The sequence below is a fragment of the Impatiens glandulifera genome, chromosome 9, assembly GCF_907164915.1.
Source record: "Impatiens glandulifera chromosome 9, dImpGla2.1, whole genome shotgun sequence".
NCBI lineage: Eukaryota > Viridiplantae > Streptophyta > Magnoliopsida > Ericales > Balsaminaceae > Impatiens > Impatiens glandulifera.
Genome location: NC_061870.1, coordinates 20,446,779 through 20,470,431, shown reverse-complemented (window position 1 = coordinate 20,470,431; position 23,653 = coordinate 20,446,779). Strand labels below are relative to the sequence as shown.

General features: G+C 30.0%; 1 protein-coding gene across 1 annotated transcript; it reads right to left on the bottom strand.

Annotated features, from left to right (window-relative positions):
- Positions 1-12,147: 12,147 nt before the first annotated feature.
- Positions 12,148-12,942, bottom strand: LOC124915969 (zinc finger MYM-type protein 5-like). The gene has a single exon (XM_047456710.1). The coding sequence runs from the start codon at positions 12,940-12,942 to the stop codon at positions 12,148-12,150; it is 795 nt and encodes a 264-aa protein (XP_047312666.1).
- Positions 12,943-23,653: the final 10,711 nt, after the last annotated feature.

The following is a 23,653-nucleotide window of genomic DNA, read 5'->3' as shown; positions in this document are numbered from 1 at the left end:
AACTGTTCATGAGTTGTAGCTCATAATTCAGCTGTGTCTGCTGCCAAGCCAAGTGAGAATGCATTTCTTGATGAAGTCTGAACTGCATAGGAGTCATGAAATGTTGGACGGGCATGGCACCACCCATCACCAAGTAATCCCTCTGCTGCTGCGGCGGCTGAAGAGGATGAGGTTGCTGATATCCATTAATATCGGGTGAATATGTTCTACTGGTCATGGAGATATCGTCTTGGTCATGATGATGTCCCGCAGATAAACCTACTGTATGTTGCCCATTAATCAAGCTCAAAGGCACCTGATGATCAAATGATTCTAACGATGCTATGTAATTCAACTCCAAATTCTCAAGGTACCCATTACTAATACCATTGTTAGAAGAGATCCTTCGTTCCTTTCCATCTGCAAATTTCATCAAACCAAACAAATTAAATTAATTATTCTAAATTCTTTTATAAATATATTAAAATATAATTTCTCTTTCATTTATTCACGAAAATAGTAAAAAAATAAATTAATTGGAGTTACAACCTTCTATAACAAAATTTATCAAAAATATATCAAATTTCTTTCCAAAGAAAATTCAAATGGAATATTTATAAATTTTTTAAAATTAATACACTTTTAAATGTAATGTGAAAATCATATGAACGGTAAAAAGAAAAATCAGACCATTAAAATATAATCAAAATATATGAAGGATGAGTTAATTAAAAGTTTATCTAAAAGAAAATATATATCTAAAAAAATTCAAAGTATTCAATAATGAAGTATAGTTGATTTTTATGATAATATTTTCAAAAGTTTAAGGTCTTGATTTTATATATCTTGAACCCTAATGTTGCCTTAGGTGTTTCAATTATTTTTTTCAACATTTCACAAATCATAAAATATTTGACCTTTCTATACAAGCTTTAAGGTTTCTATCATTTTTTTCAATTTAAAACAATTAACCAAATCTTCCATATATATATTTATATAAAGATGATAGTAGATATACTTGCCTAGCCGGAGAAATAGAAGCCTGGAGACTTGATGAATAACTTTTGCAAGACAATTTAGACAAGCAGAAGAGAAGCAAGAGATAGGATTTCAGATGTGAAATGAAAGAGAAATATATAGTGCTCAAAATCTGGCTTTATTAATCTTTCTCAAATTAAATTAAATACTTGACAGCAATGCGTTAAGATTTTTATCCATAAAAAGAAAAATGTGAAGATTTTTATCCATAAAAAGAAAAAGTATATTTTTTTAATTATAACTTTTGATTGTTTTTATGGGAACTTTTCTTTTATTCATTATCATAAGTTATTAATAATAATAAAAATTTCATTAGATTCTTATAATCATGTTTGTAATCTGTGTAGATTGATGTACTTATGGACATTTATTTATTCAATTAATATTAATATTATAATATTTAAGAAAGTTATACTTATGGTAAAGAATGAATAAATAAATAAATTGTAACAATTTGAATAAATTTGTATTTTTTAATAATAATTAATTAATTTGAATCACTACGTCAATTTTTAATTGTTTATATTTGTGTTCGGTAATTCATTTATTTGTGAATTAATTATATATAAACTTAAATTTTTGTAATATGATTTGGAAATCAATTATTACTATATTTATTGTACATCAACCTTGAACAATAAATAAATTTTAACAAATTTTATGGTAGTTCATAAACGATAAAAACAAACCATTTTTAACTAGGCTAACTGCTTGAATATTATCGTTTCGTGTCACGTTTATCCTATTAATTACTTCATAAACAATTCATATTAATACTTTTATTTAAATTGTAACTAATACTTTATAAAACTAAATGTGACTCGATCCACATCTAATATTTTATTTAACAATAAACAAATAATATTTTTTATAAAAATATAATTGTGGCTCATTGACAATTCACATTTTCTTTATCAATTAATATTTTATTTTATGAGAAATTAAACCTGAATCAATTGACAATTCACATATTCTTTAACTTTAAAAATATTTCTAATATAGTATCACAAAACTCTTAAGAAACTTTTCAATTCTATTATTAATAAATTATTTTTAATACACTAACATAATTTGAAGTGAAATATTTTTTAAGAGACGGTTGATTATTTACTTGAATTTGACAATAGCTATGAAGAGGGTGGTGTTAATTTATTTAACAAAGAATATATATTTGTAATTTATATTCTATATATAATATAATTATTTGTCGTTTTAATTTAATTTTCTAAAATTATAATTTGTTGTTTTACTTATAAAATAATTATTATTTTTCAAATGAATGTATCCACAAATCATAGTATCACAACAAATAGAATACACTCTAGGTTAAATTTGATTTTTTCGAGAAAACGACAAAACATTTATTAAAGAAAAGAAACGAATGATGTTACTTATTATTTTTTTAATAAACATAATTATTGTTTTTTATGTGTTAAAATTTGTCGTTTAAGCATACAACAAAATTCATAGGCATCAAACAAAAAAACAATTCAATTTAAAAGTGTATATATATAGAGATATCAATAAAAAACCAATTGAAATCTAACAAACTAAATAACCAATCAAATATTAAGTCAAACTCTTCTATCCTTAAGAATTTCAATCATCTCTTGGTTACCCAATTTAGATCTTCTTTCGGCTCCTTTGTTGTTCAACTTATGTTTTATGCTCTGATTCTTGTTCTCATTCATGATTTATTTATTTGGCCTTTTTAAATTCCTATATTTTTTTAATTCTTTTTCCTTATCATAACCAACCTGCCAATAATGCTTTAACAATTCTAGAAACTCCATATTCATAATTTACCGTAAATTTTCACACTATACCGTAAATTTTCACACAACGATAAACCCATGATATTCTAAAAAGTTGGTACTACTTTCTAGCTCTATCAACTTTAATTCAAGTTGTGCTTATAATCAATCCTTATAACTAGAGAATAAACTATTATTAGTTACATTTCTCAAAGAATTCATAACTAAACTCTTATTCAATTTTCTTGCAATAGATGATCAACTAGCTAATCCATCTCATCCCTTCAACCGTAAGAGTGAAAAAAATTAAGGTTTGTGAGGCATATGCTTCATCGGTTCGAGAAAGAGAGAATAAAAATCTTACCAGGGTGGTGAAAGAGGAGTGAAATCGCCTTCAAAATCTATCAGCTCCAGCTCGAAATTGCCAACAATTTTTTAGAGGAACCTGTCACTCAGCGTCTGCAAATCACTCATCTAGTGTGGACATGAGTGGCAGAATGGTGTCTCACCCGTACAAAACCCTATCGAAAAATGAGAGAATAAGTGAGAGAAAGAAGACCTGTGAATTTGTTTCTTATACCAAAGACCCGCGAGCACCTCTATTATACTCGCTTACTACTCGCTTGCTATAGTGAACGCGTGAATGAATGACACCTCCAACTTATCTAGTTAAACGTTACTATATATATATATGGTCTTGATTTTTAAATCTTCATTTGTAAGAGGGTGAGGGTGAGGGTGAGGGTGAGGGTGAGGGTGAGGGTGAGGGTGAGGGTGTTAAATTGTTTTTAAGAAAATATGTGAATTATTAAAAATGATGATTAAGCATAATTAAAAATATTTATTTTTCTCTCTTAATAGTTTTTCTCTCCTCCTCTAATAATCATTATCTCCCTTCACCTATTAATTTGTAAATATAAATTTATATATTTTTCCGTTAATTTATTTATTTATATATTTTTTAGATTAATAAGAGAAAAAATAAATTAATTAAATAACAAAAAAATATATATGTTTTAAAATATATATTTGTAAACACCTAAATTTTAGACCTAAATTTTACTATACCCAATTTAAATAAAAAAAATAAATTTATAATAATTATAGTCTATTTATATGATATAAAAAAGAAAAAGCCAAACAAGAATTAAGCGAATTTGATTTAAGTCAAACTAATCTAAGCTTAGCTCAAGTCCAGCCCCGCATTAAAATCCACCAGCAATAAGGTCCAACGCTTAAAAGAAAAGGGTCGTAGACAAGGTCTAGGATGTGAATTAAATAAACAAAAAGTTCAAGGACTTCTTAATACAAAGAGAAAGAGTTGAGGGGACTCTACGTTTGGATAAAAAGGGAAGAGACCCGCATTTCCCATAACCCTAAAACGTCTCTCCATCTCCTATCTCCCACTAATCCTAACACTCTTACTCTCTCTCTAATCTAGAGCTCTCTCATCCATCTCCTATCTCCCACTAATCCTAACACTCTTACTCTCTCTCTCTAATTTAGAGCTCTCTCATCCGATGAAGATAACGATCGCCACCTCCTCTCATCTTCCACAAGACGACGACGAAGTCAATCATATCCTTTCCAATAAGTGTTGATAAAAAAGAACTTAATGCATAAAGTTCCTTTTAGTTTTAGTGCTCTATTTATAAGTTATTAATATTCATTCAACCAAGTAGAAAAAAAAGAAAAGAGACACGAGTTTTAGCGGGGAAAACCCTTCAACAAGAGTAAAAAATTATGGTACTCTTGGGCTGCTTAAACCATCTGATAGGATCGGTTCTAGCAATAGAGACTAGGGTCTCACTATTGTTAACATCTTATGATAATCGATTCGATAATAATCCTGTGAGGGATTAGTATTTGTTTATATTTTTCACAAATCATTCGAACTCTTGAAACAGATTCAAGTGCGGAAGTGTTCGTCGGATTTGAAGCTTTGAACGACTGAAGGTAAATAGCAGAAAGTAAAGAACACAGGGAGTTTTATGGATGTTCGAAGATAAAACTCTTATGTTACCCTTCTTCCACAACCGAAAGAATATCCACTAAATACTTTGAATCGAATACAACTTACTGAACTAGCAAACACTCTGTTGAACATAACAACCTCTGTTCAACTTACAATATTCTCACAGCTAGACAGTAATTGATTTTCTCTCTTAATCTTAAAGAATGTAGGAAGTCAGTAAAAGCAAGAGTTGTGAATTCGGTGACCGAGAGATTCGTCCGTTTTCCTTGAGCATCTATTTGTAGTAGAAGGACAACAACGACTGAATCTTCTTCGTGGACACGTGGCAAGTTTCCGTTGGAAGGTCGCCCATAGTACTAGAGTACAACACACTCTAAGCAAATAGATCGTGGCCGTACTAAACTGGTAGTGCGCCGAATATACTCTGAAATTGTCTTGTACCGGACAAGCGGTTGAAAGAATATTCTCTTACGTGGTGTTCATTCATTTGATACAATTAGCTGGCTTGACAGACTACATGGAAGTGAGTGGAGTAAGAGTAGAAGACAACTAGTTGATCGTGGTTAGATGTATGCTTTCTTTAGACGGCTGCTAAAGAAAGGCATTCGATGTGTTCCATTAGACCTTGTCTAAGGGAATTAGACGTCCTCTTCTAACTACACATCCCTATAGACCTCGTCTAAAGGAGTTAGATGACCTCGTCTAACTATGTATCCCTTTAGACCTCGTCTAAAGGAGTTATACGACCTCGTCTAACTACGCTTTCCTTTAGACCTCCTCTAAAGGAGTTAGACGACCTCGTCTAACTACGCTTTCTTTTAGACATCGTCTAAAGGAGTTAGACCACCTCGTCTAACTATGCTTTCCTTTAGACGAGGTCTAAAGGAGTTAGACGACATCGTCTAAAGGAGTTAGACTACCACGTCTAACTACGTTTCCCTTTAGAAAGTCTAAAGGAGTTAGACTACCACGTCTAACTACGTTTCCCTTTAGACGTGGTAGTCTAACTTCTTTAGCTAAAGAAGTTGGACTACAACGTCTATTTAGCCTGCTTTAGACCGCGTCTAAATTAGCATAGTCTTATATGCACCTGCACAAAAACAAATAGACAACTCAGCTTCATTTACAACTAATTTTAACACAGATCATCAAAATAATGTTATGACTGGAAACCTTGATGTCTATTATATAGTATAAAATACTATATAATAATATACAATATACTAATACAGAACATATCATTATAATATAATATAATATATATTATTAGTTCAAGTCCAATGGGCCGGACACTCCAACAATAAGATCGACGAACGATGCGTCTTTGTTAGATCCATGAAAAGCCATGCATTCATCCTTATCACTTTCGATAAGATCAAATGATGTAGTTTTGTCACCATCTTCACCCGTCAAACTTCTAAAAGACCATAGAAGATAAGCTTCAGGCATGATCCGACCAACCATTAAAGCTTCCAGCTGAAATAGTTGACTTCTCGAAAATCTAAAAGTGGTTAGTCTACCAATAAAAGCACTTTTGAACGGAGAAATAAAAAATAAGAAAAATTAGGTGGCGACTCTAAAATCCAAAAGTCAATTCCCCACTCATTTAAAATATTTTCTAAAATAAATTCGAGAATTAAAAAGATTTGAAAATTTAAAATGATAAAAATAGAAAGCCAAGAGATTTCGAGGTGTTACAGCTTCTTTGATGACTATGATGGGGACATCTGAGGTTTAACTTTAAACAAATTTTTGCCATTAATTTTTTTTTGTTTAATTTCACTTGTCTAATTGATTTACATGATTCTTATTTGAAAATAGAATATACACACTATTTATTTGAAGATTAGATCTATTGAAATACGTGCAAATATTCGTCAAATAAAATGACGATCTGTTCTATTTAAGTGATGATGCGAGAGGAAAACCTAAAAACACGGGATCGATTCTTCTACTTGGAAATGAGATATTCATTATGACGTAGTTATTGTGGAGATGAGGAAAAATTCCCAATTGAGTTGATATTTCCCAGTATATGGCGGTGTTAACCCCCTCCACTATCGATAAATGATACTCTCTTATGATGTCACCTAAAAATAAAATTCCGGTTACATTATCTAGACTCGTTGCTTGATGTGCCCAAACAACAAAATTACATCAAAAAGCCGTGTTACGTGACTACTATATTTATAAATACGTGTATACATTATAGTCAAAATGACACCTCTAAGTATATCTTGACTTTAAAAAAACAAACAACAAAGAAAATCCTAATTCTTAAAATTAGGGGCAATTTCACATATCAAAAGAAGAATGATAAAAGAGGTGTTTACTCATTTAAGAACATGTGTTTGTATATCTATCACGTGCATGTCACGTGAGGAATTAAACCTCAGTATCATTCAGACCTCTAAAAATGACTCTTTGAGAACGTGATGCCAAAACTAGAAGGTTCATTAAGTCTTCAATGGCTGAAGAGGGAAGTTCCATACAAAAGGAGACAAGTCATCTTCTGAAATGACTGAAATGAAAGCCACAATGGCTCAAATGACGGCACAAATTGCGGTATTATCTTCAACGGTCAAACATAACCTTAGAGAACGAGTCTTTGATTTCGAACCTATTACGCCAATCCCTCCTAAATAAGCCATACATAAACTTCTAGTACCTTCAGACCTGATGTCTATGTAGGGAGATTCCGATACTGAAAGATATCAACCAACTTTATAGTAAGCATCGCCCGAAGAAATGGGAGGAACTCATGGCGAAGAAAATAATCAACAATATGTTGATACTTTCATTAGTCCAATCCCGACTGTTCGGGTCAATGAGTATACAAAAATGTACGACGTAAAGATAGCACAAATGGAAGCCCTAACTTCTAAAGTTGAAGAGAAATATGAAAAAATGACTAGGGGTAAAGGAACGAGAGCCCGCGACACATGGAAGGTCGGACTAATAGCCGCTGAGAATGCTCCAATTCCCCGTGATTTAAAATTTTCGTCACTCAATAAATTCGACAGGAAAATGTACCCTCAAGTGTACATGAAAATGTACGTAGGTACCATTGGTCACTTAAAACTTGGAAGGGAAACCATGCGTCAAATACATCCGAGATACCTCACTAATTCGTCTCTTTGTTGGTACCAACAACAAAATATAAACAGGTTTGAAACCTTCGATAAAACTGCTGAAGCATTTATTGACATGTTTTCTATGTACATCTAGCGAAATTTGAAAGAAAACTGAAATACGTTAAGCAAATGCACAATGAGAAATTCTCAACGCCCATCACAAGATTTAAAGACATCACTTTAGATATGGATGCAATCTCGTGTGAGGCGGAACAAATTCAAATGTTCAATATAAGTATCAATCGACATATAGTGTTGGAATGGATGGTAAGAAGTACAAAACTTTGGAAAGACTAATTATAGCTTGAATCAAAATGGAGAGACTTGATTATGACCGTTAGAGATTTGCCAAGACACCTTGTTCTTTGGCTTTGCACTGAAAAAGATTTGACTCTTCCCTACCGAGACAACAAACACTCTTCAACGGATCCTCTTGAATTCGTCTCAGTAATTCCTTCAATAAATAACTTGCTCAATTTACTAATTCTAAAGCAACATTAATACCTTGTTATGGCCAAAGAAGATCCTCCTTTTGAAACCCATAACAAACATGGAAAAAAATTAAAATCGATATACATTACATGTGTGATGTTTACGTCGTAAAGATGGCTAACAAAATGCCTAGTCCAATACGTCAAGAACTAAAGCATGAAAAGCCCAATCAGACGTACAAAAAACCCTTCAAACACATGACAAAAATTGTCAGACATACGACAAACCCCGTCGGGTATATGATGATTTAAGAATAACAGTGGAACAAGCATTTGAAAGACTACTCGAAGAAAATGTAATCACGCTAGAAGTTCCAAGAGCGGATAAACCAGTAATGGGAAGATGGACAAACTTGTTTCATAAGTATTACTAGTGCAAATGATATGACACTAATAATTGTTTAACCCTATAGAGCAAGATTTAATACCTGATTGACAAATAGGTCATTCTGAAATCCGAAACAAAACCTATTGCCAAAACACGAGTAAAGGGCTTGACAATCGACGAAATGTTGCTCTGTTATAGAAAAAAAGGGAAACCAAACATCACACCTTGTTTAAAACACGTAAATTAAAGTCTTAATCGTTTCCTTTATAAAAATCGTCATTTTTTATGTTCCACAAAATGGTACGATGTACTGACTTCATTCTTTTGTAATGGAAGATACGTAGACAACCTGTTCTTAGGTTCAGTTGAACATTTATAAAATCTGTTTTGACCCCTCATATAATAAATAAATAAAAATGATGTAATTTTCACTTTACCAAATAAAGTAAGGATTTTAGAAAACAAGTAAGAGTATAGTTAAGATCATTATTTCAAAATGATCAGCTTAAAAGAAACTCAGTCTTTTCATTAAAATTCAATTAAGAGATATTAGTTTGAATTTCGTCTCGTGTTTAACGAATATTTAAGAAAAGTTAATTCCTGAAGTAAATTTTGTGAAAAAAATACATTAAGGCCGAAATGAAAGTCACAAATTGAGAAAAGGTTATTTAATTTCTTCAAAAACAATGATTTTTGTAAGCTCGGGGCTTTGAAGAAAAAAATAAAAACAAAATAGAAAATATAAAAGTACTTTTGTTGGTTGAGATATTAAAATAACCACATGTTGCTCACTTAGACTTTAGTCTTGAATGATATGAAAATAACATGTGTACCAATTCTATCAGATATACCCGAAGTACTAAAAAAAAGAAGCATTATATTTACATGAACCCTTTATTGTTTTTACATGAATGCATTAAGGATTTTACATGAATGCATTTAGTGTTTTACATGAACGTTTTATGAATAAAAATTAATTTAAATAAACACTAATTAACAAGCGAAGCATGCTTTGTTCTCTAGCGCTTGCTCCCTATAATAAACTAACTAATATGAGAAGCAATCTTCGTTCGCTATAATCATTATAAACGGTAACTATAAAGCAAAGCAAGTTTCATTCTCTATTTTTTTTTTTGGAAAAATGACTTAGCGTCATTTCATTAAAAATTTCCAAAAATGGGAAAAAAAACCACGAGTTTAAAAGATCATTCTAGACGGGCCTAAAATGATTTTGAAATCGTAACATTCTAAATAAAAGCTAAAAAGTTAAAAACGTAAATGAATTATTTGATTACAATGGTTTCAATTCTAGTGAGTTCAAAAAATGGTAAATTCTAGTTCCTACAGATATTCCAGTTCTGCTCTGTGCTTGGAATTCTTTTTCACGTTCCCGTGAGGGCACTGCAATCCGATACAATATTTTTGCATAACTCTTCAATGCTAATGCGGGTTCTGCTATATACCCTTGCATTCCGTTTTTGCCAAATGTTATACACCACTCCTCTAAAGCCGCACTTGAACACGCCATTTTATCCCTCTTTCTCTTTCCCTATTAGAGAGATATCTATCTAGGGTTTTTATTTTTCTTAATATGGCGCATAGAAATTCTTAGAGAGAGAGAGCGCGCTTTGAAGAGGAAGGCAGTGGATGAAAGGAATCTCAAGAAGACCATTTTCCTTTCCCTCTTTGAAGACCTTCGTGATAGGAATCTCAAGAAGTTGAAAGTCCCCAAAGGTACGTTTTGCATCCTGACAAGTTTAAGAGTCTACCATTTGACCAAACTCCTCGGACTTATATGCAAGGATGCTTCATCGGAGGAACAATGATTCGATTAGCGAGAGTTCCTCTTCATCTGCACAGCTATAACCGCGATGAATTTCCGCGGTCCAAGTGAGACTCATCTGGACGACCTAGTCGGTCGATCGTTGTCAGGCAACGGAGTAGGTGCCCTTATGAAAGCCCTAGTGCAAGTTTTTTGTTGAGGTAAATATGACTTTTGCTGCTCTTGTCTTCATTATTTAACAGCATGCAGGCATTCTAGCCTTGACTTCAGGTTTTGGCTGGGAATCTTGATTCTGCAATTCGAACGCATGCATGCTGCATTTTTTAGTGTATGGAAAAAGTATGGTTTTACTCCAGAACTTCTACTTATTGTTCAAATTGTTGGCGTTTATTGTGTTGTTAGATTATTTGTCTTCATGTTGTTTTTGGTGCATCAGTGTAAAATTACTCTTCACCTTTCACTAATGTATTTTTATTATTGTGAAATCAAGCAAGTTGAGGCTCTTCTGTCCAGGGTGGAGAAATCTCCGTCTAGACCACTGCAATCAGTCCTCTCTCTTTCAACAAAAGCTTTAGTAGAAGATGAACTATTTAGACATTCAGATATGGATGTGAAAGTTGCAGTGGCTTCCTACATTACTAAGATAACCAGGATTACGCACCAGATGTCCCTTATGATGCCCCTTATGATGATGACAAGATGAAGGTAATGAACAGAATCAGTATTCATATATTCATGGATTTTGCTCTTTTTCCTTAATAGCTTCTTCTTGTAACTGTTGTTAATACAAGAATCTGTTGTTTTCTCACCAAGCTGATGTAAAGCTTCTCTTATTTCAGGAGCTTGTGTAATTATTGCCTTCACACTAACAACTATGTTTTCCCACCGTGGTGTCGATAATGATTTCAAAGTGCAATCTTTTTCTGATACATTTTCTCTCAAAATATCCCACCTTTAAGTAGAGTCTGTAAATAAGGTGTAAATATGTTGAATAACTCCAAAAAAATCTTCTATTTTTTTGACAAGAGTTTGCAACAATAGATAATGTCAAATTGAGAGAATGTGCAGCACAAGGTGTATAAAATGCTCTAGAATTAATGTCTAGTAATTTTATTTGTACACCTTTATGTTTCCCCTTCATGTTTGATCCATTATCGTAGTCCTGCCCTCTGACATCATCAATATCAAGACCAATATGGTGTAACACATTCTTTAATTCTTCAATCAACCTTGACCTGTTGTTTCATTCATAACCAAAAATTGCAAAAAATATTCTTGTACCTTTATTAGAACCGTGGAGACATCAACGCACCTTATTATCAATATCATTTGTTCTTTCTTACTTATGTCAAGAGTACAATCGAGTATTACTGAAAAATACTTGGCTTCTTTTATTTTTTTCAGGATTGTACCTTTGATTTTAGCAGCTATCAAGAGTATCAACTCGTTTTGAATTTTGTGACTGAGATAATGAAACTGGATTTCATGATTTTGTTTTCTTAGTAAATACTCCTTCAAGGTCGAATCCCATTAAGCAACCATTTCAACTAAATCCATAAAAATTCCATTGCTTTCATCATAAATCTTCTCATTAGTTCCAAGAAACGCCAAGCTTTGTTTAGCTAAATATTTCACGACTGCAAACAATCTTTGTAGTACCTTTCGTCAATGTTCAGTCTCTAATTTGATTTGATCCTGCAAAACTTTATCTATTACTTGATTAGTTTCTAGTCGTTCACGTAACTCAACCCAAATCAAGTATAAAGTTATATGGTCTGAACTTCGTTCATGTTGCATCAAACTGTGAGAAAGGTGCCCCCAATCCCTTATTCCATCATGTGCTAACTGAGAAAGTTGTCGTTTGGTCTTGAAGACTTTACAGCAGAAGCAAAATACTCTGTCAAGATCCTTACAATACACAAGCCAATCTCGATGATGCTTCTGCCCATTTGATAAGTGCATAGTATAGAATTCAGATGTTAAACGCCTGTTATTTGATCCATTTTTCGGACATTTTCCTGTCAACACATCTCTTAGAGGACTTTTTTTCACCAATAAATCCATCAATTTAGGAGCAAGATTATCCCAATTTTTAGGATCAAAGATGTTGGGAATATCATCATTCCCTTCCGAACCAGGCTCCATAGTTTCTTCTACATTAACATCAATATCTACTTCAAAAGGTTCCTCCATTTGATTCTCTATATTTTTTTCTAGGCCAATATCAACATCTTCCTTAGAAAGTGTTTGAGTCTCCATTGATTGCTCCACATTTTCTATTACACCAACATTAATGTCTACATCTACCCCTATATCCCCTAAATATTGTGTTTCGTTCCCTTTATTGAAAACAAATTTATCCATAGCCCCTAATTGACTTTGAATAAATTTGTCTCGTTCCTTTATTCTTTTGCGTTTGGAACTACTCGATTCATGCTTTCTTATAGTTATAGGAGCCATTCTAACATTTCAAATTTCATCACTTTAATAAACATAGTTGACAAATGACAATGACAATAAAATAAATTGTGATGAAAGAATAATGAATTGATTTTTAAAATTGCAATGATTAAAGCTAAAATCCAAGAAGTGGAGATTACCAACAATTGAGGAGATGAGACGATGGTCGAACGTCGGATTTTAGAGAGAGGACGGGGTTGGACTTTGGAGATAACCTTCGGCTGGTCACAATTCACAAATTGGGTGCTTGCCGCTTGGGTGTGTCATGTGTGGTGTTGGAGTGGATGAGTTTAGCTAGTCGATCCTAGGGTTGAGCCTCATTTTTTTAATATATATCATATATGTATTTAATTATATATATATATATATATATATATATATATATATATATATATATATATATATATATATATATATATAATTTTTTTGGTGGCCCTACAATTTTTTGTGGTTCTGTGCAAGTGCACATCTTGCACAGCCAATGGGCCGGCCCTGACATGAAAATACTTAGAGTGTCTTTATAGCACATTTTCTTTTTTTATATTTGTATTATTACGTGTAATCGGAGTTCTCGTGAATGTTAATAATATAAGTGATATATTTTCGTGCGTGGTATGTATGAATACTGAATGAGAAGCGATTAAAATAAAACAAAGTTAACAAGAAAAAATAATAATATTGTAAACATTTCAATTGATTTCTTTTTAAATATTTCAGTTTTGACATTCCTAAGATGAGTGGATAAGATCTTTAAAAATAGGCTTTTTTATTGACAGACAGAAAAACAAATCATCTTCATAATATTTTGTCTAGTTGTATTGTTTCAATGAATTTAAATTGGAAATTCTCTTAATATTATATTGTTTATCTTCTATTATCTCCAGCTCAATATTCTACAAATTACTCAGATTCATTTAAATTAAAAATAATGGTTGTGGTGATATTATCATTTATCCATTTCACATTTTTTTGGTCATAGTAAACATATAATTGACAGTTCTCCTATTGATAATGCAAGAAGGAGACATCAATTTCCAACATCTCAATGATAAAAATAAAAATTCTCTTATGTGGAAGAGGGGAGGATAAATATGTGTCTTCCCTCTTGCAACAACATTCCAATAAACAAACTTGTTAATATAATAAATAAACATAAACAAAATTTTCCAGAAAATGGTGACTGCGAAAAATGGGTTTCTTTAGTCGAAAATAAGTCGCATACAAATAAAACTTAGTTAAACTAGGAAAAGAACTTAAAACTGAAAATGAAAACGAAATTACAATATTCTTTCATTATCTGAAGTCAAATGAAGTTTTTTCTAATAAATGACGGAATTAAAACAGAAGGCAAAACATGGTCTTGAACCCTAGATGACTATTACGGTGCTGCTTGTTGTAAGGAGGCGGTTTGGTGGGACGGTTGAATGTCATCAAAATACATAGCAGGTGCTTTACAAATTGGACAGAAATTCTTTTGCATCAGCCATCTCTTTATGCAATCAAAATGGTAAATATGATTACAATGCTGTTTGCATATATCCTCTCCTGTTGAGAAACGATCTAATCTAAACACGCAATAAAAGAAGATATAAAGATAAATTGGTAAAGAATAATAAAGAACACAAGATATAACGAGGTTCGGCCAACAATGCCTACATCCTCGGGGAGTCGTCCATTCTATTAATATTTCATGGAATAATGGTCCAAGTAACCCTAGGTTACAATGTCTCTATTTATAGGAGTACATCAAAAGCCAAAAGACTAAACTACTACTCCTAAGCCCAATAAAGACTTAAATCCCAATTACAATATATAAACTCTAATTAAATATGAGCCCAAAACCCAACAATCTCCACCTTGGGCGAATACCGTGCTTATTGAGATGTGATGAATAAATTACAAATCTCCACCTTGACGAATTTCACGTCCCTTAGGAAATACACGAGCCGTACCCATCAATCTTCATCTCCACTCCACTCAAGAGCCCTTAGAAGAATAACAATCTCCACCATTAGGTATATTGCGCCATCAAAAAATTATGAGCCACACATCAATCTTCACTATTTGAGCCATTCACGAGATAAATCATTATACCTCCACTTCCGTTTAAATGCCCTTAGAAGATAAAATCATAGAGTTTACAACAACAAGTAAATTTGGCAATTACGCTACTTCAGCGACTAGAGACATTCAACAACTCTTCCCAATCTTTGTTCATACCCGTTGACATATGCGGAAACTAGAATTAACAATTCTTTATTATGTCAAAATAATCTTTACCTTTGTTTGTCACAAACTGAGTGTCTTATTTTTTCAAGTCCAACAACCGACTGAAAGCAAAAATACCGAATAGACCCAAGACGAACTTTCATCGTCTACTTTTTCAAAATCAGATATCTATCGAAAACTGAGGACACCCAAAACGAACTTCCATCGTCTACTTCCTCAAAATAAGATATCGATCAAAAACGAGAAGACCCAAGACGAATTTTTATTGTCTACTTCATAACGAATAAATTAGGCTATCACGACATCTCTTTTCTCTAGCTCAAGATCTGACAAAGTATTTGTCACCCATCTTGCCTTAAACGTTGCATACTCAATCAACTTGAACCTCATACTTCTCCTTGACCAAATTAGCTTGCAATCTGCTAGTTTCTTGAATCCAAAAAATGCCTAGCAATCCAAGAATATTATTTCAAGATTCACTATCTCTCTTCAATTATCTTCACCAATGCTTCAAATGATCATTTATAGTTTCTCTGAAAGAAATCGAATATCCTTCCATTTGAATTGATTGAACCTTTCATCTAGCCCTTTTTCATGACTAGGAATCTCTATTCAAGGTCTCAATCATCCCATTCAGCTAATATATGATCCACAATGTATAGACAATTAAGATAGAACAAAAGAAGTAACAAAATCATCACCTTCGAATTAACCGAGTCTCCCATCTAGCCCATTTTTCATGACTAGGAATCTCACTCAAGGTTTTTTTATTTATCTTCTCACATTAGAAGATAATGCAACGATTTCTTCTCGGTCGTTTGAGAGTTGCTTTCAAGATATCTCCACCTCAACTTATAAGTGTCTTTCACTAGTCTTCCTCTTCCTGGTCTTTCATTCATATTGTGTGTTAACTGGAATTTTGTCAATCCTTAATCACCCGCCAACTCAATGTAATCTTGCAATTTGGCCTAAAGGATTGCCCTGTTAACATGTCGACAATGTTATCATCGGTAAACACCATATAAATAACAACTTTCCATACTCGATCATGTTTTTGTCAAGTGTAAAAGCACATAATCTCACCACAGTCTTCATCTTGATTAGCTCTTCCAATAAGATAAGGTCATAACCAAAAAGATACAAACTTTTTGATCCCAAATAAGTCAAATAAAAATTAAAATTAGGCAGACACTTTAAGCCCAGAAAAACAAACTTCGAGACGTCCAAACCTTGATCCGACCGTTGAAAATGTAGAGGAATGAGTTACCAACCCTCTCGAAAAAATCTCAGCGCAATCGGACTCCGTTTGAATCTCTAATCGTCAGTTTGATGAACCCTGTGCGGCTGTAGGCGAAAATCTACTACTAGTTTTTCTCTCTACCCCTCTTTTAATTTGACTTCTTCAATAACCGGTTTCCAAAGAAAAATCTCTCCAAACTTATTTCAGCCGAGAATTTCTTCAAGTCAAAGCCCTCGCTATAGTGAAATAATGTCACCCATGTATGCCAAGACAACAATCGGTTATAATAAAACCTCCAACTAATTTTCAATAAGCATGAAGATGTATCGTTTGTTCTCCACATTCTTCTAGCAAAATCCTGCATAGAAAGAATCTAACAAACCATATATATGATTAGTGTACCCTCAATTCATACCTTAGAAATTATCATTCTTGGTAGAACCCTTGAGGCATCAACACCCACTTGACAACTTCGCACCAGCACTTACCAGATATTGCCAATCAAAACCTACTCACAAGGTTTAATGCAAATCCAAATTCGGCCTTTATACACACATATCAAAACCACACTCTTGCAAACAAACATTAAAGCCACCCGCTTTAATCAGAAAACCATTTACATGTTGCATCAACTGTCTTCCACAATCTGCAACATCGAATAAGCACTCCACCTTCTTTTTCAACTCCAATTTTCAATCTCCCCATTGACGAATATCAAATTTCTTAGAAGATAAATCACAAATCTCCATATTTGAGAAATTCAAGTCAAACAAACCTCAATACAAATCCAAGATCAAAGCATACAAAGCTTTGAGAGTTTGATTAAAAATCAAATAAGGCTTTACTTGTGAAAATTGGAACAAATAGGTCTTAAACCTATTTTATAAAATCAAACGAGACTTAAATAAAAAGTCTTAGTTGAAAAAGTCTTAGTTGTTGATCGCTTCAAAGATTCTTGGCTTCTCTCTATATGTTATATTATATCATAATATAATATCTATATATATGGAATATATAGAGATATATATGGAATATATATATGGAGATATATATGAAATATATATATGAAGATATATATGGAATATATATGGAAATATATTTTCTTTTTCCTTTGTATATTTTAATAGACCAAAAGAATATACCTCATCTTCTTCATTCTGGTGTTGTTGCTTACATGACGACTTTTCGTCACCTGCACCCATTGGCGCCTTCGAGAAGAACAAAAGACCATTGTCTTCTTCTCTCTTCTTCTCAAGACAACATCACCCAAAAATAAGAATTACTTTAACGACCGTTGAAATCTTTTTAGCAATTGAAGATTCCGACTCAAATCTTCACAGCGGCTAATTCTTCTGCAACCAATGTCGTTTCTCCAATAGCCATCTTCAACAAAAGCACAAATATCCAACAACTTCTTCAATGGTGGTTAGGGTTTCCGTAATATCTTCACAAATAGATTAGGTTAAAAATTCTCAAAACATGCTCTGATACCACTTGTTGAGAAACGATCTAATCTAAACACGCAATAAAAGAAGATATAAAGATAAATTGGTAAAGAATAATAAAAAACACAAGATATAACGAGGTTCGGCCAACAATGCCTACATCCTCGGGAGTCGTCCATTCTATTGATATTCCATGGAATAATGGTTCAAGTAACCCTAGGTTACAATGTCTTTATTTATAGGAGTACATCAAAAGCCAAAAGACTAAACTACTACTCCTAAGCCCAATAAAGGCTTAAAGCCCAATTACAATATATAAACTCTAATTAAATATGAGCCCAAAACCCAACATCTCCATGGATATAATCTTCCTGCATAATGCAACAACTATTATTACTTCAAGTCAAAGCTGATCAAAATTTATATATAAAATGGATAATTAATGTATAAGATCATCACCTGGCAAATGCAGCAGGCTTCTCCATCATGCTCACTCTTGAATCTCTCCACACTCATCATAATCTCTTCCTCGCTCAATCCAGCTTCATGATCCACTTCCACTTCATATATTGTCTATCATACATATATGCATGTAACAAATTTAATTAAAATAAATAACAGAAAAGAATTGAAACTTCATCTAAATATTATTATTATTACCTCATTAGGCATTATGTTTACGAGTGGACGATGACTCGTGAGGATAACAGCAGCTCGGTCACTTGATTGAAGGATGGAGGTTACAAGCTTTTGATCATACATAAAAGAACAAGTTATGTTATGCTGTATATTTATATTTATAAAAAATATAAATAAAAAAACTCACCTCAGATTGTGTGTTGATTAAATTGATAATTCCTCGAGTCTAAAATATAATCTCTTTCATTTATTCATGAAACTAGTAAAAAAATAAATTAAATAAGAGTTACACCATTCTATAACAAAATTTATCAAAAATAGATTATCAAGTCTCTTTCCAAAAAAAGTTCAAAATTCAAATAAAAAATATATAAATTTTTAAAAATTAATACACTTTTAAATGGAATGTTAAAATCATATGAACGGTAAAAAGAAAAATCAAACAATTAAAATATAATCAAAATATATGCAGGATGAATTAATTAAAAGTTTGTCTAAAACAAAATATATATCTAAAAGAAAATTAAAAGTATTTCAATAATGAACAAAAGTTGATTTTTATAATAATATTTTCAAAAGTTTAAGGTCTTGATTTTATATTTCTCGAACACTAATGTTGCCCAAGCTGGTTTATCTATTTTTTTTTCCAAAATTTCACAAATCATAAAATATTTTACCTTTCTATACAAGCTCAAGGTCTCTATAATATTTTTCAATTTAAAATGATTAACTATATATTAACTATATATATATATATATATATATATAAAGATGATAGTCTAGCTGGAGAAATGGAAACCTCAAGACCGGATGAATAACTTTTGCAAGACAATTTAGACAAGCAGAAGAGAAGCAGGAGATATGATTTCAAATTAAAGAGAAATATATAAGGAGTTTATATATAATGAATTTGTGCTCAAAATCTGACTTTATTAGTCTTTCTCAAATTAAATTAGATATTTGACAGCAAGGCTGGAAGATTATAACATATCTTTATCAATAAAAAGAAAAAATATATTATTTTAATAATAACTTTTGATAGTTTTTATGGGAACTTATCTATTAGTTATTGTCATAAGTTATTAATAATAAAAAAATATAATTATTTTTAAATCATTTTTGAGAACTTTTAAAAGAATTAGATTATTTAACATTTAATTAATTTGTTGTAATTATTATATATAAATTTGCATTAGATCATCCTAATTATGTTTGTAATATGTGTAGATTGATGTACTTATGGACATTTATTTATTCAATTTAAAATTAGTATTATAATATTTAAGAAAGTTATCCTTATGTTAAAAAATAAATAAATAAATTATAACAATCTAAATAAATTTTTATTTTTTAATAATAATTAATTCATTTGAATCATTACATCAGTTTTTCATTATTTTATATTTTGTGTATGGTAATTCATTTATTTGTGAATTAATTATATATAAATTTAAATTGTTGCGATATAATTTGGAGATCAATTATTAATATATTTATTGTACATAGAGTAATAACACTCAATAGAGTTTTGTAAACACAAATAAGGAGATTAAGGAGAGATTAACCCGAACGAGTTCGACAATATATAAATTTTAACAAATTTGATGCTAATTCATAAACGATAAAAACAAATCTTTTTTAACAAGGCTAACTGTTTGATTGTCGTTAGTGTCACATTTATCATATTAATTACTTCATATGCAATTCATATTAGTACTTTTATTTAAATTGTAACTAATACTTTATAAAAGTAAACGTGAATAAATTAATAATAATTTTTTTATAAATATATAAATGTGGCTCGATTGATATTTTACATTTTCTTTAACAATTAATATTTTCTTTTATGAGAAACTAAATGCGAATAAATTGACAATTTACATGTTCTCTAACTTTAAAAATATTTATAATATATTATCACAAAACTCTTAAGAAAATTTTCAATTCTATTAATAATAAATTATTTTTAACACACTAACATAATTTGAAGTGAAATATATTTTAAGACGGTTGATTCTTTATTTGAATTTCATAATAACTATGAAGATGGTGGTGCTCAGGGGCGGAGCCACCATGGGCTAGGGTGGGCTCCAGTCCCACCTAAATTAAAATCCTAAAAAAAAAAATTTTATATATGTAATTGACATGTGAGTCTTAGCCCTATTGAAATGTGAATATGAGGTCAGGTGATCAAACCCTAGCCTCACCTTTAACTTATTAAAATATTTTATTTTATAATAAGATTTATTTATATAAAATTTTGTAAATCATATAATAATATTATTTATTTTAAAATAATAATAATATTATTTTATATTTCTCAATTTTAAACTATTTCAAAATTTTATAAGAAAATATAAATTAATATTAATAAACAAGTTAAAATAAAGAATTTGATATCCATAACTTAACAAATCTCCTAGAATTGATATTATGTAAGTTCTCTTAAACTTGATCCAACATTACGTATTCCGATATGGAAATATCCTTTTAATCAAAATGATGAAATTAGACGAGCTTATATCAAGATGGGGTCATATCAAACTATTAAGGATAAGTACCCGCCGACCAAATTTGGAAATCAAAATCGACGGTTACAAAGTCATTGGTTTAAAAAATTTACTTGGTTAGAATACTCTTATTTGAAAGATGCTGCTTTTTGTTTCCCATGTTTCTTGTTTTAACATAAGCAACCCTAAAACCTACATTTACAATAGATGGATTCAAATATTGAAAGCGAGTTAATAATGAGGATAAATTCTCTTTTGTTATGCATATAGGATATAATATTTCACCACATAATAGGACAGTTGAATATCTTGATAATCTAATGAATATCTTTGTCATATTGACAAAATACTAAATGCACAGTCTTCAGATGAAAAACAAAATAACAGATTACGCTTACAACAACTATTGAAAGCACTCGGTGACTCATTTTGCAAGCGTGTGCATTGAGAGGGCATGACGAGTTTCCATCTTCTAATAATCGTAGAAATTTTATTGAAAAAAAAAAAGAGGAACATAGAAAGTTAAATTTGAGATGCAAGTTGGAGTCAGCCCCAGGTAATTTTTCATCCTGGCTCCGCCCCTGGTGGTGCTAATTTATTTAACTAAATGAATATATATTTGTAATTTATATTCTATATATAATATCATTATTTGTCGTTTTAATTTATATTTTCTAAAATTATAATTTGTTGTTTTACTTATAAAATAATTACTTTTTTTTCAAATGAATATATCCACAATTTTCAAATATATATACACATAAATATATATATATATATATATATATAATTTACCCAACTAAAAAAAAGTATAAACTAAAAATATTTAAGTTATTATTATACTAATTTAGAATAGTTTACCTTATTTCAATTATTATTTATTACCTTGTGAAAACGAGTTTCCTACATAGAGCATAACACATGAGCCTCGTTTGATTTAGGCTTATTTGAATAATTAACTAGTTATTTTTAAATAAATCATGTTATTTTCAAGTTATCAAAATATAAAAAAATAATTAAATGGAAATATATATATTGAAAAATAAATTATTTGTATTGAAAATATTGATAAGTAAATGGTTGATTGAACAGAGAGTTAATTAAAATTAATTTCAAATCTAACCAAGTATATTAAAAAAACAGACTTAATGCATTTTCAATTTTACAGTAAAATTAACTAATTTACTCATATTTCAAAACAAAATTAAGGTGAAATATTAATTTTAAAGTAAGAGAGAGTATTACTAATTAATTTCTTAGTATTTAATCGATATTATTTAAACATGTCCGGTTCAGGTTAGAAATTTTAACCCGAATTATTAAATAGGTCAGAATCATATTAGTAATGAGTGGTATATATATGTGATAATAAAGTATTTAAATAAAATTAATGATAAAAAAATAATATATATATATATAAATTAATTATTATTATTATTAATTAGACAATGTATAAAGAAAAAAAGTTCGTTTAAAAGTATTTACTTGTCTAACTTAGACGTATGAATTAATAAAAGTTCATTTAAACGTATATATTATTATAAATTGGCCCATCGTCTTCTTCAGTAATCAAGGTTAATTTTTTTTTTAAAAAACATTCATTTATTTAATATTTATTTTTTTTCTAAATTTATTTTTTATTAATTAATTCATTTATATTCTTTTACTATTTTATCTTTTGTTAATATATATTATTTTTTATTAATTAATTAATTTATTTATCTCACTTTTCCTATCTCTTATTTTTGTTATTTAATTATTTTATTTTATTTTTCAATTATTTTGATTCTTACTTTATCAATATAGATTATTTTAAAATTATTTAATCTCTTTTAAGGAATATTTTGTATGAAGTAGTTCAATATTTATTATAATATTTAATTAGCTAGTTTATAGAATAATATATTTATTGTGAATTTTATTCCAATTTGCATAATTATGACAAGTATATAATATGTGTTCAACTTGTGGAAGGACTATACAAGTAATTATTTAAAAATAATATTTGAGCAAAATATGAAAATATTACAATATTCAAGTATTAGTCCCTAAAATAGATAAAAGAAAAAAATAATAAAAAAAATAGATAAAAAAAATACTAAATAGTAAAAAAAAATGAATTAATTAATTAATAAAAAAGAATGAGAGAGAGAAAAAGTGAATATTAAATTTTAAAAATAATATTAACCATGGTTATTGAAAGAGGCTAAATAAGTCAATTTTTAATAGTATGTACGTTTAAATGAACTTTTATTAGTTAATATGTCTAACTGAGCTAGAGTTAGTTGTATAAGTATTTACGTTTAAATGAACTTTTTTTTTCTCTATAAAGTAATACTTTTATATTAAAATAATAATTTATATATATATTTATATATATATATATATATATATATATATAAATATGTTGATAAGTTATTAGTGAGAAAAAATATAATGAAGAAAAATATAATAATTAAGAGAGAAATGTTATAATTAATATAAAAAACTATATTTATATTTATTATTAATTAATCAATAATATTATTTGTAATTTTATTTAATATTATAATATTTTGTATAAAAATATACATTTATAATAACATTATATATTAAATAAAAAGTATTTATCAACTATTTGAAAATATCAAAAATATTATATTAAATAT